The sequence below is a fragment of the Dasypus novemcinctus genome, chromosome 21 (assembly GCF_030445035.2).
Source record: "Dasypus novemcinctus isolate mDasNov1 chromosome 21, mDasNov1.1.hap2, whole genome shotgun sequence".
Classification (NCBI taxonomy): domain Eukaryota; kingdom Metazoa; phylum Chordata; class Mammalia; order Cingulata; family Dasypodidae; genus Dasypus; species Dasypus novemcinctus.
This window is the reverse complement of record NC_080693.1, coordinates 79,652,014-79,669,568: the sequence shown is the minus strand read 5'-3', so window position 1 is coordinate 79,669,568 and position 17,555 is coordinate 79,652,014. Positions and strand designations below refer to the sequence as shown.

At 43.2% G+C, this 17,555-nt stretch overlaps 1 protein-coding gene and 1 long non-coding RNA gene across 4 annotated transcripts in view; one reads left to right on the top strand and one right to left on the bottom strand.

The window, feature by feature from the left end:
• NUP85 (nucleoporin 85) overlaps positions 1-2,104 on the bottom strand; it is a 36,338-nt gene extending 34,234 nt beyond the window's left edge. For 2 of the 3 annotated variants that reach the window (XR_188410.5, XM_004463860.5), the window contains exon 1: positions 1,952-2,104. Coding sequence is in view for 1 of the 3 variants with exons in the window: in XM_004463860.5 (XP_004463917.1) it covers positions 1,952-1,984 (33 nt within the window). In the remaining 2 variants the exon portion in view is untranslated. The remainder of the gene's footprint in view (positions 1-1,951) is intronic. The other variant, XM_071210799.1, reaches the window with a different exon arrangement.
• A 244-nt stretch (positions 2,105-2,348) lies between these two features.
• LOC131275094 (uncharacterized) lies at positions 2,349-5,923 on the top strand. Its single transcript, XR_009182538.2, has 2 exons — positions 2,349-2,697; positions 4,891-5,923. It is a non-coding gene; the product is annotated as an uncharacterized lncRNA (long non-coding RNA).
• The last annotated feature ends 11,632 nt before the right edge of the window (positions 5,924-17,555 follow it).

Genomic DNA, 17,555 nt, shown 5'->3' with positions numbered 1-17,555 from the left:
TTTGAGTTCTTGAAAATCACAAAAAATTAAATAGTATATTAAAAGTTCAAGAGCAGGCAAAACTATGATACTAAAACTCAGAGAGTGGGAGTGGGTGAGAACTGACTGAAAAGGGATATGAGGAAACTTCAGTGGTGTCTGGACTTCTGCAGGTCCTTACTTCCGCGGGTCCTTGAACTACATGAAATTATATGCATGGTACATGGGTTGCAGGGGTTGACTGTAACATACATTTTTTAAGAGTCCTGATTGATCCAAAGTATGCTTAAACATACTTGAACCTGCTATTTATTAAATGGCCTTTATGTGCCTTGAGAAGCAGTTGCCTGAAAAGCAGACAACTGCAAGAAGGAGTAAATTAATAAAATAGTATTCAATTTTTTTTTTTTTTTTTTTTTTGAGGTACCAGGGCTGGGGATTGAACCTGGGGCCTTGTATGTGGGAAGCAGGGGCTCAACCAATTGAGCCACATCTGCTCCCCTATTTATCAGTCTCTTTGAGAAGCCGATTTGAGTAAAACCAAAGAGAAGATTAACTCTCAAACACAAAGAAAAGATTTAAAAAAAAAGAAAGAAAGAAAAGAAAAGAAAACCTCTCAAACACAGAAAAGGCTTGAATTTGGAGCCTGGCTCAAACTCTGGACCACGGAGTTTTACCAAGATAGTGCCACGCTATGAGGCTCCGCCCACAAACCCAACTAGTTTCCTACATGGTCTCCCGAACACCAGTGCAGAGTTGGGTTATCACAAGCCATTTACTTGGGGGAGACAGAAGATCTAGCTGAGAAGCTTTGTCCCCTTTGAAAATGCATGTCCCAACATCAGAGAAGTGTTCTCCAGGGTTGGACTGGGTACTGGGAAGCTTCCCTCATCCAAAGATTCTGACGTAAGTGGAGGACGAGAAGAAAGATGAATGTAGTTTGAAAGTTGTCTCGGTTATTCTAATACTCTAATTCTTCTTCCTCCATACACCACTGACAAACACTGACATAGTACTTGATGCATATTTAATGTTTACAGTACTTTATACGTATTTAATGTTTAAACTTTACAGCAGTAAGCGTCATAGAAAGTAACAATCCATGTTAGCGCCTATTTATAAGATTCCATGTCTCATTTCTAATTAGCTTTGAAACGATCCCCATTTTCAGTGGTTTGTATTAGGCTGCTTTGCATTCTGATGGTCTTATCTGAAAACTGTTGGCATTTCAACTTTCTAAAAAGCAAAAACACACGATACACGACCCAGTAACTACAGTTTGCCAAGAGCTAATAGGTGCAGAACTCATACAACCGATAACGAACAGGAGACTATTTCATCGAGTCAAGGAGGCCAGAAAGAAGCTCCAGGAGCTTGGATTTGAAAAGTGAGCAGGAGACAAACCAAAGAGAAAGGGAAAAAGTTTTCCTGGCAGCGGAAATATTTACATATGTCTATATAAATATTACAGATCACCCACAGTTGATATATTCTTTATATAGAGTTCAAACAGAATTGAATACAAACAGCGATAAAACTAACAATAGTCTCCAGAGAGAATAAATAAGTTTAATAACTTATTTCAGGACTATATAGCTGGCAGAGTCCAAGCCCACGGCGCTGACATGTGGAGCTTAGCTCCGACTGATAGGAAAAAATCCTCCATCCCTTTGCTTGGTCCAAGCCTGCTCTAATACCCAAAAGGAAAGGCAAGGGGGAAATAGGAACAGACTGCGAGGGAGTGGGCCCTCCAGAAACGGGGCTTTTGAGGGAACAAAAGAAGCCAAAACCCAGCAATCATGGCAACTAGAATACAAGCACTTAATGTCGAGACTTCTCGACGGTGGCAGCAGAGCCGACATAAGGGGACAGGCGCCTTGCGGGCGGCAGGTAGGTAGACGAGCCAGTAGCGATGAAGCAGGCGCAGCCCTCGGATTATGAGGGCAATCAAACCTATTTGGGATGCCCTTACAGTGACTATCGGCTCGCCATCGAACTCCTCCATATTGCCGCGACTCAGCCTCCTGGAACTCGCAGGGTCGCCAAAGGTCCACAGCGCCAGGACTCCAAGGTTCCAAGACTCCCGCTCGGCCTCCAGCTCAGACGCCGGCTGCGAGTGAGGACCCCGCCAGTGCGCCTCCTGCACTGCCGGTCAAGTCCAACTACCCAAGCGTTACAGAGGGCCTCCCTTCTCAGTCGCGATCCGTCCCCGGTGGACCTCTATACATCTCTCTCCCTCCTGGCGACACCACTTCAGGAAAAACAGCGCTGAGGGGAGCCGGTCCTCACAGTAACGCTCCCGCCCGATCAGGCGCCGCTGCGGACAGCCCCGCGGGAGCGGCGCGAGGGCCGCTCGGGGCGGAGGCGTCGCTGCCCCGCGTGCGTGGGTTGGGCGGCTGCTGGCGCAGGATCTTGGGCCTCGCAGAGCGTGCAGCTACCACCGTCGGTAGCTGTCCTAGTCTTCCCTGAGCGGTGTTCAGGGCATGGGAGCCCCATCTCTGAACCCCGTCGGTCCCACGGGCTGGTGTCCGAAGGCAGTGGCCGCCACTCCCGCCCCCAAACACAGAAGAGGCTCTCAGACGAAACTGATGCTGCTGAAATAACTGATATTGAGAGCTGGGCTGGCTTAATTAAGCACAAATACTGGTTTTGTCCAAGGGAGAAACAGTTGCCATCAGGGAATCCGTGGCTCTTATGGAAAACTCCAGTAACTTCAAGGTGTGAAATTATTTTTTAATGACATGTAATGCTTATCAAGACAGAGAATAGTACTGTTTCTAAAATTTCTTATGGAAGCAACTTTTTGGACGAACTTGTTAGGCCAGGGCTCCCCTCTGAACCAAACAGAAGTGAGGATAAGTTAAAATTTAGAAATCTTAAACAGTTTCTGAAAATATAGCAGCTTCTTTTATTTAGGAAAGAAATTGATCTGAAAGCCAGACAAACGTTTAGATGGTTTGCCTGGAAAATGCTTTTTTTTCTCCTAAGCTTATTCTCTTTTTTTTTTTCCTTTTTTTAAATTGTATTCATTTTTTAAAAATATTACATTCAAAAAATATGAGGTCCCATTCAACCCCACCACCCCCGCCCCACCACTCACCCCCCAGCAACACTCACTCCCATCATCATGACATATCCATTACATTTGGTAAGTATATCTCTGGGCATCGCTGCACCTCATGGTCAGTGGTCCACATCATAGCCCATACTCCCACATTCCATCCAGTGGGCCCTGGGAGGATCTACAATGTCCGGTAATTGTCCCTGAAGCACCACCCAGTACAACTCCAAGTCCCGAAAACGCCTCCACATCTCATCTCTTCCTCCTATTCCCTGTACCCATCAGCCACCATGGCCACTTTTCCCACACCAATGCCACATTTTCTCTGTGGACCTTGGATTGGTTGTGTCCATTGCACCTCTATGTCAAGAGGAGGCTTAGATTCCACATGGATATTGGATTAAGCTTATTCTCAATGACCTATCTGAATTAGTGGAATAAGAGCTAGGAAAGTCCTCTCACCCCAATAAAGGGGTGGAATTTTTTGAGGCACAAATTGTTAAGAGAAGGAAAATCCTGCGCCTATCACGATGTCATCCAAAGTCCTAATCCTGAAGTCAGACATCTGTAGAATGAAATTTAGCATAGCTTTTCACTAAACTCAACAGTTTTATTTTCCTCCCAGTGTGCTGCTTTATTTCTGACCTTTACAACAGGATGGGAGAAAGTCGTATAAGAGTTGTGTAAACGTTATGCAGATCCAGTTCTACCATCTATGTCTTGCTGCATTTTCCAAATGGTTCACAGTGTTTCATTGATCTGAGTGTCTGCAGCTGGTACAGTGGTGTGGCTATGAAGTAGGAGCAATGATGTTATTCATTCCCATTTTTTAAGAGTTAAAAAGAGGTCTAATGTTTTTCAAAAGTAAAATATTCAGTAGATAAATTAATTTTTGAAACTAGTTTTTATATATGCTTTTGCTATTCAAAATTCTTTGAGTAGCATAAGTTAAAGCCAAATTTAATAAGACACTGATAGAAATCATGCCTGATTTCCCGCAGAGAAAATTTGCTGGAACAAGATGAGAGTGGAAGAAAAAAGATGAAAGACCAAAAAGAAAAACTACCCTTTCAAAACAGAACTTAAGGGAAAATTAATTTGAACTAGTGAAAACAAAAGAGCTTGGGGGAAGTAGATTTGGTGCAACTGGTAGAGCATCTGCCTACCACACAAGAGGTCCAGGGTTCAAACCCAGGGCCTCCTGACCTGGTGAGCTGGCCCACATGCAGCGCTGACGCGTGCAAGAATTGCCATGCCACGCCGGGGTGTCCCCTGCGTAGGGGAGCCCCACGCATAAGGAGTGCACCCCATGTGAAAATAAGCACAGCCTGCCCAGGATTGGCGCCGCACACAAAGAGAGCTGACACAGCACGATGCTGACAAGAATATGAGCGAACACAGAAGAACACATAGCAAATGGACACAGAGCAGACAACAGGGCAGGGGAACGGGAGAGAAATAAAAAACAAATCTTTAAAATAAAAAAAGCTTGGAGAAACATGAACTAACTAGAATATGCAAATTCATAGACACAAAAAGTAGAGTACAGTTTGGGGATTGAGAAGAGAGATGGGGAGTTAATGGGTATAGTTTCCGTTGGGACCATTGGAAAGTTCTAATAATGGATGGTGGTGAGTGGAGCACAAAATAGGAGATGTGCTTTAATCCTACTGAAGGGTATGCTTGGGAATGATTATATATTTAGGTTGGTGCAAAAGTAATTGCAGTTTTTGAATGGTTGAAATTTACCATTTGATATTGGAATACATTCTTAAATGTAATACATCATTTTAATGTGCATATCTCGCTTTATGTTTTTTTGCTAATGACTTATTTGCTGTTTATTTTAGACTATGGAAATGAAGTTAAACAAAAAGCAAATTCAAACGGTTTTCTTATTTGAGTTCAAAATGGGTTGTAAAGCAGCAGAGACAACTCACAATATCAACAACACATTTGACCCAGGAACTGCTAACAAACGTACAGTACAGTAGTGGTTCTAGAGTTTTTGCAAAAAAGACAAGAGCTTTGAAGATGAGGAGCATAGTGGCTGGCCATCAGAAGTTGACAACGACCAATTGAGAGCAATCTTCAAAGCTGATCCTCTTAAAACTACAGAAGTTGCCAAAGAACACAATGGCGACCATTCTGGCATGTGAAGCAAATTGGAAAGGTGAAAAAGCTCGATAAGTGGATGCCTCATGAGCTGACCAAAAATTTAAAAAAATCATTGATTTGAAGTGTTGTTTTCTCTTATTCTACACAACAACAATGAACCATTTCTCAATTGGACTGTGACGTGCAACGAAAAGTGGATTTTATATGGCAACTGGCAACCACCAGCTCAGTGGTTGGTCTGAGAAGAAACTCCAAAGCACTTCCCAAAGCCAAACTTGCACCAAAAAAGGGTTATGGTCACTGTTTGGTGGTCTGCTTCGGGTCTGATCCACTACAACTTTCTGAATCTCAGTGAAACCATTACATCTGAGAAGTATGATCAGCAAATCGATGAGATGCATCGAAAACTGCAATGCCTGCAGCCAGTATTGGTCAACTGATAGGGCCCAATTCTCCACAACACCTGACCCATATATCACACAACCAACGCGTCAGAAGTTGAACGAACTGAGCTTCAAAGTTTGTCTCATCCACTATCTCCACCTGACCTTTTGCCAACTACCACTTCTTTAAGCATCTCCACAACTTTTTGCATGGAAAACGCTTCTACAACCAGCAAGATGCAAAAAATGATTCCCAAGAGTTGGTCGAATCCCGAAGCATGGATTTTTACACTACAGGAATAAACAAACTTATTTCTCGTTGGCTAAAATGTGTTGGTTGTAAGGGTTCCTATTTTGATTAATAAAGATGTGTTCGAGCCTAGTTATCATGATTTAAAATTCACTGTTCAAAACCACAATTACTTTTGTACTAACCTACAGTTCCACAATTTGAAAAAACAGATTAAAGAGACAATGACAGTTAAATGCAGTACATGATCCTGGACTGGATCTAATAATGGAGGAGAAAGGGCTCAAAAGGATATTATTGGGGCATGTGAAAAAAAATGGAATATAGACTGTACATATTCAGGGAACTTGATATGTACAACCTACACTCAGATTTAGAAAACAGGCAGATGGATAGATAGGCTGATATGGCAACTGTGGCAAAATGTTCAAAGTTAGATCTGGGGTGTCTGGGTGGGGGGCTGTTGGAATATTCTATGGGCTTTTTTTTTTTAAGATTTATTTATTTATTTAATTCCCCTCCTTCCCCGGTTGTCTGTTCTCTGTGTCTATTTGCTGCGTCTTGTTTCTTTGTCCTCTTCTGTTGTCGTCAGCAGCATGGGAAGTGTGGGGGGCGCCATTCCTGGGCAGGCTGCACTTTCTTTCCTCCTGGGCAGCTCTCCTCACGGGCGCACTCCTTGCGCGTGGGGCTCCCCTACGCAGGGGACACCCCTGCGTGGCAGGGCACTCCTTGCGCGCATCAGCACTGCGCATGGGCCAGGTTCACACAGGTCAAGGAGGCCCGGGGTTTGAACCGCGGACCTCCCATGTGGTAGACAGACGCCCTAACCACTGGGCCAAGTCCATTTCCCTCTGTGGGCTTTTTTTTCTTTTTGCAACTATCCTGTTTAAGATTGAAATTATTTCAAAATAAGTTTAAAAAAAAGAAAGAGCTCTAGTGTTAACAGGTTTTATTTTGTGATAACAAAAAGTTTGCTCTTCATATTTTTTGAGTGTAACATTAAAAAGCAAAGACAAAAAGAAAAAAAAGTTTGCCTTTAGCCATATTTACGTGTACAACTCAATGGTATTAATTACATTTACAGTGCTGTGCTCCTTTCACCATGGTTGGTTACCAAAACCTTTTCATTACTCCAAACAGAAGCTACATACCCATTAAGCAATAACTCAACAACCCCCGACAACCCTAACCTACTTTCTGTCTCTATGAATTTGCTTATTCTAGATATTTTGTATAAGTGGAATCATACAATATTTGTCCTATAGTATTGTTTATTTCACTTAGCATAATGTTTTCAAGGTTCATCCATGTAGAATGTTATTAGAAGTTCATTCCTTTCTAAGGCTGAGTAATATTCCATTGCATGAATGTACCACATTTTGTTTACCCATTCATCTATTGATAGTGCTGTAGTTTCTGAATTATTTTAAGGCTGATATGTCATCTGAAGATAATAATAAGTGTTGAAATTATCTGACCAAGACTAGATAATATTGGGTAAAAATATTGGGCATATTCTTTGGTCTCAATGCTATAACCAGATGTGATACAATCAATTGAAAACTCAACTTTTTAAAAAAGACACAATTACAGCTAATACAGTTGCTATTGTTCTAAATATTGACCTTTCTGTTCGCTCTCTAGGGATTTTCGAGAAAGGAACTTAAGTAGTTTTTGTGGTCTCCTCTTTACAAAGGAAGGCCTTTGGAAATACAAATTGAATTAATTAGCAAACATTCTTTTTCTCTTCCTCTGGTCCAAACCCTCCTTACCATCCCTCCACTTCCCCTCCACCTAATTCCTTTCTCCTCCCCTCCCTGTAGTTGTTGGTTTAACTCTTGAATTGCTGTATGTAACTCTGGAGGGTCTTCAATTACGTAGGTGAGACTCCAATTTGAGATACACCAGAGCCCTAAGGAGACCAAAAGAGTAAAATATTTCTGGAATCACAATTCTAAAGGAAATAAATATTGCACAAAATCTCAAACCAGAAATCGCTTTTTTTAAGTCTCTTTAAAATCAAATTTAGGGGGAAGCGGACTTGGCCCAGTGGTTAAGGCATCCATCTACGTCCGCGGTTCAAACCCCAGGCCTCCCTGACCCGTGTGGAGCTGGCCCATGCACAGTGCTGATGCGCGCAAGGAGTGCCGTGCCACGCAGGGGTGTCCCCGGTGTAGGGGAGCCCCACGCACAAGGAGTGCGCCCGTAAGGAGAGCCGCCCAGCGCGAAACAAAGTGCAGCCTGCCCAGGAATAGCGCGCCCACACGGAGAGCTGACGCAGCAAAATGACGCAACAACAAAGAGACACAGATTCCCGTGCCGCTGACAACAGAAGCCGACAAAGATGACAACAGCAGCAAATAGACAACAGACAACCGGGGTGGGAGGGAAGGGGAGAGAAATAAATCTTAAAAAAAAAAAAATAGCGAATGAACACAGAGAGCAGACAACGGGGGGGGGGGGGGGGGGGCGGGGAGTGGGGTACAGGAGAGAAATAAAAAATGAAAATCCTTTAAAAAAAATAAATAAAATAAAATTTAGAATCAGCCCAGAAGAACAGTGCTAAAGATATAGCTGAAGTAAAGTGCTAAGTAGATAGCTAACTTTATGCATTTTAATACATCCTAATAAAGCCAATGCTCCCTAGCCTGCAGAGAAACAAACACATAGTCATTTTAAGAACCATAATTATTTTGGAAAAGAAGGTAGAAATCTATTATCAAGAGCCATACATATATTTATGCACTTTGACCTAGTGAGTTCTCTCTTAAAAATGTATTTCAGGGAAGCAGATGTGGCTCAAGTGGCTCCCACCTACCACATGGTAGGTCCTGGGTTCAGTTCCTGGTGCCTCCTGGAGAAGACCAGTAAGACAGCAAGCTGGTGTGGCGGGCAGGCACGCAAGTTGATGCAACAAGATGACGCAACAAGGAGACACAAAGGAAAAACAATGAGAGACACAACAAAGGGAGCTGAGGTGGCTCAAGTGATTGAGTGCCTCTCTCCCACCCAAGAGGTCCTGGATTTGGTTCCTGGTGCCTCTCGAAGAGAAGATGAGCAGACAAGGAGAGCACACAGCAAAATGGACACAGAGCAGACAGTGAGCACAATATAATGGTGGTGGTGGGGTAATAAATAAAATAATTTTTAAAAAAAATGTTTTTCAAATAATTTTAAAAAGTCAAAAGGTATACTTTAGTATGTGCTGTGTATAACCCAAAATTAAAACATTCATAGATCAGCATTTCTCAACTGCCACACTATTGACCTTTTGGTTGGATAATTCTTTCTTGTGAGGGTTGTTCCAGGCATTGTAGGTGTTTAGCAGCGTCCCTGGCATCTAACCACTAGATGCCAGTAGCATTCCTCATTAGTTGTGAGGACCAAAAACGTCTCCAGACATTCTTAAAAGTCCCGTAGAAAGCAAGATCACTCCTTTTGAAAACCACTGGCCTATATATCCAACCAAAGAGGAATGGTTAAGTAAATATGTCCGATGAAATATTAGCCATCTTTTTTTAAATTGATTTATTGGAGTATATCACTCATACAAAAACATACATAAACAATAAGTGTATAATAATTGTGGGGAAGCAAACATGGCTCAACTGATAGAGTGTCCATTTACAATATGGAGGGTCCAGCATTCAAACCCAGGGCCTCCTGATTCATATAGTAAGCTGGCCCATGTGCAGTGCTGCCGCAGGCAAGAACTGCCAGCCACAGAGGGACGCCTCTGCGTAAGGGTGCCCCACGTGCAAGGAGTGTGCCCCAACAAGGAGAGTCACCCCGTGTGAAAAAAGCATAGCCTGTCCAGGAGTGGTGATGCACACATGGAGAGCAGATGCGGCAAAATGATGCAACAAAAAAGAGACACAGCTTCCTGGTACTGCTGACAAGAATCCAAGTGGACACAGAAGAACACACACAGCGAATGGGCACAGAGAGCAGACAACGGGGCGGGGGGAGGAAGGGGAGAGAAATAAAAAATAAATCTTTTAAAAAATAATAATAGTTGTGAACTTACAAAACTAACATATAACATCATACAGGACTCTCATAACTGACGCAACCACCAATAACTTGCATTGTTAAACCTTTTTAACGATTAAAGAGCATTGTCAAAATATTGCTACTAACCAAAGTATTTCCCCCAACCAACTCTATTATTATTATCTTTATATCATTTATACATGAATGTACATAAACAATTAAGAGTATAGTAAAAGTTGTGAACTTACAAAGCAAACATGCATAACATCATACGGGGTCCCATACATCAACCCTTCACCAACACCTTTCATTGTCATGAGATGTTTGATACAAATTTTGAAAGAATATTGTCAAAATCTTACTACTAATCATAGTCCTTATCTTACATTTCATGTGTTTTCCCCCAACTCGCCCTATTATTATTTTATTTAAAAATTGTAACTAACTACTATGAAAATACCCAATGAATATCCAAACATTTTATATACCCTATATACACGTCCTGGAGAACTCCCTCCCAACCATGTGTCCCCCATCAATAACACCCCACACCAGTGTTCCTCTCCTGCCGTATTTGAACCCCTCTGTGGTCCAAAACTTCTTCAAAAATGAAGCCTAATATACTGCCAAATTCAATTAGTAGGAAATTGAAATAGTAATGATAGGTTTAAACAATAGAAATAGAATACATACTGTAGCAGTTTGATATGGTTATGAGTTCCAAAAATAGATATTGGATTATGTTTGTAATCTGCTCTGTACCTGGGCATGATTAAGTTAGTTATGATTAAGGCTTTGATTGGGCCATGTCATTAGGGAGTTGATAAAAGGCATGACAAAGGACAGAGTTGAGGCATTTTGATGTTGGAGTTTTGATGTTTATGTAGAAGTTTTAATTAGCTTTACTGTAAAAGTGTGGAAATGTATGGATTGGATGGTAACATATAGTAAGTAACAGCTAGTTTATAAATGGGGATGTGGCTAAAAATGGTAGTCTAGGGATGTAAATGTAAATTGACAGAATGCTAGAGAATAATCTAGGAACTGAATAGCACAGTAATCCAAGAGGTGGCTGAGAATTGTGGTTGATGGTACAGATACAAGAGTGTCCTTTGTGAGCTAGAGCAAACATACCTCACTACTGCAGGATACTAGGATTGTGGTGAAGCATGGGGAAAATACAGCTGGAGTGACCTGTGGACTGTGGTTAGCAGTAAGATGTACAGTTAATTTTTGGATAAGGTGTGAGATAGGGGTCCTCTTTCTTTTGGCTATGGATATCTAATTCTTTCAGCACCATTTGTTGAATGGACTGTTCTGCCCAAGTTGTGTGGGATTGACAGGCTAGTCAAAAATCACTTGACCATACATGCAAGAGTCTGTTTCTGAACCATAAATTTGGTTCCATTGGTCTATATGTCTCTCTTTATGCCAATACCATGCTGTTTTTACCACTACAACTAGGTAATATAATTTAAAGTCTGGAGATGAGGGTTTGCTTTTCCTTTTTATGTTTCTACCTATTCAGCACCTCTAACCCTTCCAAATAAATTTGATGATCGTGTTTTCAGTTATTTTTTTTTTAATGCTGGTGGAGTTTTTATAGGAATTGCATTGAATCTGTATATCAGTCTTTGAGTAGAATTGACATCTTAATGATATTTAGTCTTCCAATCCATGAGCATAGACTATTCTTCCAGTTATTTATACCTTTTTAAATTTCTTTTAACATTGGGTTGTATTTTTCTGAATACAAGTGCTTTACATTGTTGGCTAAGTTTATTCCTGACTATTGTAGTTTTATCTGTCTTATTTTATTTTCACCACTCTTTTGACACTTTCGGTTACTTTTATTGATATAATCTTCATTTCTAGACTCTCTTCCAGGCCTCTCTCTCCTGTCTTTTCTTTTCAGGCTCTAGCACACTCTTTAGTATTTCCTGAAAATATTGTCTCTTGCTTAGAAATTCTCTCAGTTTCTGTTTATCTGTGAATATTCTAATCTTGTTCTCATTTTTGAAAGAACAGTCTTGCTGGATATAAGAGTTTTGGCTTGAAGTGTTTTTTTTTTTAAAGATTTATTTTTTTATTTATTTGTCACCTCTTCCCCGCCCCTCCCCCCAGTTGTCTGCTCTCTGTGTCCATTCACTGTGTATTCTCTGTGTCCGCTTGTATTCTTGTCAGCAGCATGGGGAATCTGTGTCTCTTTTTGTTGTGTCACTTTGCTGCATCAGCTCTCCATGTGTGCGGCACCTCCTGGGCAGGCTGCACTTTTTCCCCATTGGGCGGCTCTCCTTGCAGGGCACATGCCTTGCACGTGGGGCTCCCCTGCTCGGTGAACACCCCTGCGTGGCATGGCACTCCTTGTGTGCATCAGCACTGTGCGTGGGCCAGCTCATCACACAGGTCAGGAGGCCCTGGGTGTGAATCTTGGACCTCCCATGTGGTAGGTGGACACCCTATCCGTTGGGCCAAATCTCTTCCCTGAAGTTTTTCTCTTGTAGTATCTTAAATTATCAGACCAATGTCTTCTTGCTTCCATAGTTTCTGATGAGAAATCAGCACTTAATCTTATTGGGTATCCCTTATATGTTATGCATTATTTTTCTCTTGCTGTTCTAGAATTCTCTCTGTCTTTGGCAGTTGACATTCTGATGAGTATGTGTCTCCAAGTTGGTCTATTGGGGTTTTTTTGGATGGGAATATGTTGTGCTTGTTAGATATGGATATCTGTGTCCTCCAATAGGGTTGGGAAATTTTCTGCCATTATTTCTTCAAATATTCCTTCTGCCCCTTTTCCCTTCTCTTCTCCTTCTGGGACACCCATGACATGTATGTTTGCATGCCTTTTGCTGTCATTTAGTTCCCTGAGACCTTGTTCAATTTTTTCCATTCTTTTTTTCATCTGTTCTTTTGTATGTTCACTTTCGGAAGCCATTTCTTCAAGCTCACCAAGTCTTTCTTCAGCCTCCTCAAATCTGCTATTATATGATTCCAATGTTTTTTTTTTTATTGTTTTATTATTTATTATTATTATTGATTGATTGATTTCCCCTTCCCACTACCCCCCACCCCAGTTGTCTGCTGTGTCCATTTATTGTGTGTTCTTCTGTGTCCACTTGTATTCTTGTCAGCGGCACTGGGAATCTGTGTCTCTTTTTGTTGCATCACCTTGCTGCGTCAGCTCTCCATGTATGCGGCACCTCTCCTGGGCAGCGTGCACTTTTCTCATGCTGGGAGGCTCTCCTTATGGGGCCCACTCCTTGCACGTGGGATCCCCTATATAGGGGACACCCTTGCATAGCATGGCACTCTTTGCACACATCAGCACTGCATGTGGGCCAGCTCACCACATGGGTCAGGAGGTCCTGGGTTTGAACCCTGGACCTCCCATGTGGTAGGCAGACACTCTATCAGTTGAGCCAAATCTGCTTCCCTCCAATGTTTTTTAAATTTCATTTATTGCACCTTTCATTCCCATAAGACCTGCTACTTTTTCTATTTGTGCTTTCAAATTCTTCTTTGTGCTCATCCAGTGTCTTCTAGATATCCTTAATCTCTTTAGCCATCTCATTGAATTTACTAAGGAGATTTGTTTGAACACCTATGATTAGTTGTCTCAACTCCTTTATGTCACCTGGAGGCTTATCTTTTTCCTCTAACTGGGCCATAGCTTCCAGTTTCTTGGGGTGGATTGTAAATTTTTGTTGTGTCTTGGCCTCTGGATTACTAGAGTTTTATTCTGGGTGCAGTTTTTCTCTTTGGTTTAGGGCTTCCTGCCCTTTCTCCCTTGCTGTTTGTGCAGCAGGAGCCAAGGTTATAATTGGTGCTATAAGAAGTGGAGGTTCAGGCTGCCCTCATTGCACCAGGGACCAGTGAAGCTTCTCCCAACTTTCTCCTTTGCCAGAGGCAGGGACAGAGTCACAGCTGTGTGGAATAATCCAAGTCATGAAGGCCTAGATTGTAGTTGCCCAGAAAGACTGATGAAGTTTCACACCTCTTTCTCCCCTGCCTGGGATGGGAATGAAGCTGCAGGTGTGGGCAGCAATCTATGCAGTGCAGGTCCAAGATGACCACAGTTGCCCCGGTAGACTTCCAATTTTCAATCTGTGCCATCCAAAGGTACCTGCAGTTACCTGGATAGGCTGGTGCAGGGCCTGCCAGCCTCTTCCCTGCCAGAGGCAGGGCTGAAGCCTATTCTAGGGCTGCAGGCCCATCTGGGTGAAAGAAATGGGTTCCTACCATCACTGTGATCTGCATCCCAGCTTCATCTCAGGCTGGGGGCAGAGTCAAAATGGCAGCCACTGGCCTCTTTCCGACTTGGGATGATTCACACCCCAGCTGTTCCCAGGGTTATATCTTAGCCAGCTGAGTCTACCAATCAGTAGCCAAAATCGGCAGCCAATTGTCTCCTCCTCCCCTGTTTTTGGGAAATGGAACTTCCAGTTCCAGTCACAGAACAGCTCCTGGGACAGCTCATGCCGCCAGAGTAGGATAATCACCGGCCTCCACAGCTTGACCGGCAGTTTCCCAGAGAGGCTGGCGCAGGTCCCCGCAGCCTCTTCCCTGCAGAGGTGGCACTGGGGCCTAGGTGGAGCTGCAATTTCATCTGGGTGAAAAGAAGCCAGTCCCCACCAGCACTGAGATCTTCAGTCTGCCCCACTTCCCCTATGCCAGGCATAGAGTTCAGATGGTGGCTCCCAGCCTCTTTCTGATGTAGACAGGCTCAAACTCCAGCTGTTCTCAGGATTATACTTTAGCCCACTAAATTTACTTCTCAGTAGCTGAAGTTGGTGCCCAACTGTCTCTTCCTCCCCGTTTTTGGGAAGTGGAGCATCCAATTCCAGCAGTGGAACAGCTCCTGAGGAGGCTTGTGTCTCCAGTGGAGGATGGGCAATGGCTTCTGGGGCATGGAGAGCTCTACTTATGAGTCTTCTCTGCAGATGGGTAGTCTCTTTCTTCCATTCCTTCAGTGATGTGGCAGGATGCTCTTCTGGCCTCCTGGAACCCCCTAAACAGGTGCTTCAGCTAGCTCCATTTAGCTCTGGGTATTTACTAACTGCCCTGGAACAGAAGCTGACTCTAGGCACTCCTTACTCCACCATCATTTTGCTGGTTTTTCCTATCCACCTATTTTTAAAAACTATGTTGTCTAATAGATAGGGACATGGGAAAGTCTTGCTAGGCATTGGAAATAAAAACTATGAACCATGGTAAGTGGATGTGGCTCAAGCAGTTGGGCACCCCCCTACCACAAATTTCAGTTCCCAGTACCGTCTAAAGAAAACTAGCAAGAGAGCGAGCTGACGTGATGGGCTGGTGCAGCAAGCTGATGCAATAAGATGACTCAACAAAGAGACATAACAAGGAAACACAAAGACTCAACAAGCAGGGAGCAGAGGGGCCTCAAATAATTTACCCCTCTCCCACATGGGAGGTCCTAGATTCAGTTCCATGCACCTCCTAAAAAGAAGACGAGCACACAACAAACTGACACAGAGAGGAGACAGTGCAAACACTGGGGTAGGGTGGGGGGGGGGGATAAATAAAATCTTAAAAAATATATATATATGTGAACCAGACATACAGGTGTCTGCTTTCATGGAACTTCTATTCTGAGAAAGACAAACAAAAATTTAAGTCAAAACAACTTGACTGGTACTCCTCGCACTACTCTAAGATTTTTTTCCTGCATGTTTCCTCTCTGCAGCCTTCTACAAGAGTCCTCTATGCAGTCTTACAGTAAGTGCTGGGCTGTGTCAGAAGACCTGTCACACTGGCTGTGCCACTTTCAAGTTGGCTGACCAATTACCTAACCTCCCGGTGTCTCACTTCCTTCATCTATAAAATGGGGATAGTAATTGTGTGTGTGTGTAGATTAAAGGCTTAGCACAAAGTCTGTACATAATAACCACTCAATAAATGTTTGCCACTGTTATTCTTTTCTATATACATTTCTACTTGCACTTTCTTTTTATCAAAGCACCCTTTTCCAATGCATGGCCACCCCCTTCCCCTACCCATAAAAATGATGGAGGAAGAAACTTAATGTTGGGAAAGGTCTATCTTTTCATATACCCTTTCCCCACCACAGAAATCGGAAAAAGACTCTCTTATATAATTTTAGTAGAATCCCTAGGCCAAAATTCCAGTTTGCCATTGGAACATATATTGCTCACACATTTGAACATGCTTAATATTTTTTAGAATTCCTCCTGTGCTTGAAGGTGACTTGGTAATTTAGCATAACTTTACAGAATTGGGGTATTAAAGCATGCATCCATCACCCAGAAGCCAACAATTAATAATTTGAGTATTAGAGTCCATCACATATTAAAAGGAGAGTAAGTTTAACATGACACTCTACTCTTTCCAGGCTCTGCAGTCCTACAAGGCTGGAAAGGCACTGGTTGAGGTGGTGACAAAGGGCCTGGGTTCAGGAGTATCTCAGGGGCAGGGATGGCAACTTTGTTCATTTCTCTTTCTCCCCTCCCTGGCACAGCACCCAGGGCATTCATTCCCACATATAGCAGGAACTCAACACTACTTCTAGATGTATGATACTGGGCAAATTATTTAACCTCTGTGAGTCTCGATAGGATATAAATACTATACCCACTTGGGTTTGCATAAGGAGAATATGAATCAACTTTGGTGAAGCCTGGCACATGGCAGGTGTTGGCAAATGCTTGTTCTCTTCCTCTTTCATTTCTTGTGTACTTCCTATTCTTTTGCCCACAATTATAAGTTATTTGAGGCAAGGACTTTGCCCATCCTACTTTGCATCCCCAATAGCACAGGATCTTCTGCATAGCGGTAGTTCCGATTTACTCACTCATTCAGCCAAACTTTGAGAGATCTACAATGGACGAAAGCTTAGAGTTGAGAGAGAGCAGGCACATTTAGGACCCCCCCAAGGAACTGAATATAACCGAAGTAGAGTGTTCAAAGAGGAGATGATGAGAAACGAGGCTAGAGGCTAGAGTGGTTAACCTCAGAAGGCTCTCTGGTGGATCTTAGGATTTTGGACTTTATCCTGTAAGGCAAAGGATTGCCACTGAACCAGGGAGTAGCAGGAGCTTCTTTGTATATTAGAATGGCTTGCAGGTTTCAAACTTTAGTGTGCTTAAGAATCACCAGGAGAGCTTGTTAAATTTGGATTCCAGAACCACACTCTGGGGAAGCAGATTTGGCTCAACTGATAGAGCGTCTGCCTACCACATGGAAGGTCCAGGGTTCAAACCCAGGGCCTCCTGACCCATGTGGTGAGCTGGCCCATGTACAGTGCTGATACACGCAAGGAGTGCCGTGCCACACAGGGGTGACCCGCATAGGGGAGCCCCACGTGCAAGTAGTACGCCCCATAAGGAGAGCCGCCCAGCACAAAAAAAAGTGCAGCCTGCCCGGGAGTGGTGCTGCACACACAGAGAGCTGACACAGAAGATGGTGCAACAAAAAGAGACACAGGCAAGTGGATTTGGCCCAAGGGATAGGGTGTCTACCTACCACATGGGAGGTCCACGGTTCAAACCCAGGGCCTCCTGACCCATGTGATGAGCTGGCCCACACACAGTGCTGATGCACGCAAGGAGTGCAGTGCCACACAGGGTACGTGGGGTAGGGGAGCCCCATGCACAAGGAGTGCACCTCGTAGGAGAGCAACCCCACACACAAAAAAATGTAGCCTGCTCAGGAGTGGCACCACACACACAGAGAGCTGATGCAGCAAGATGACACAACAAAACGAGACAAAGATTCCAGGTGTGACTGA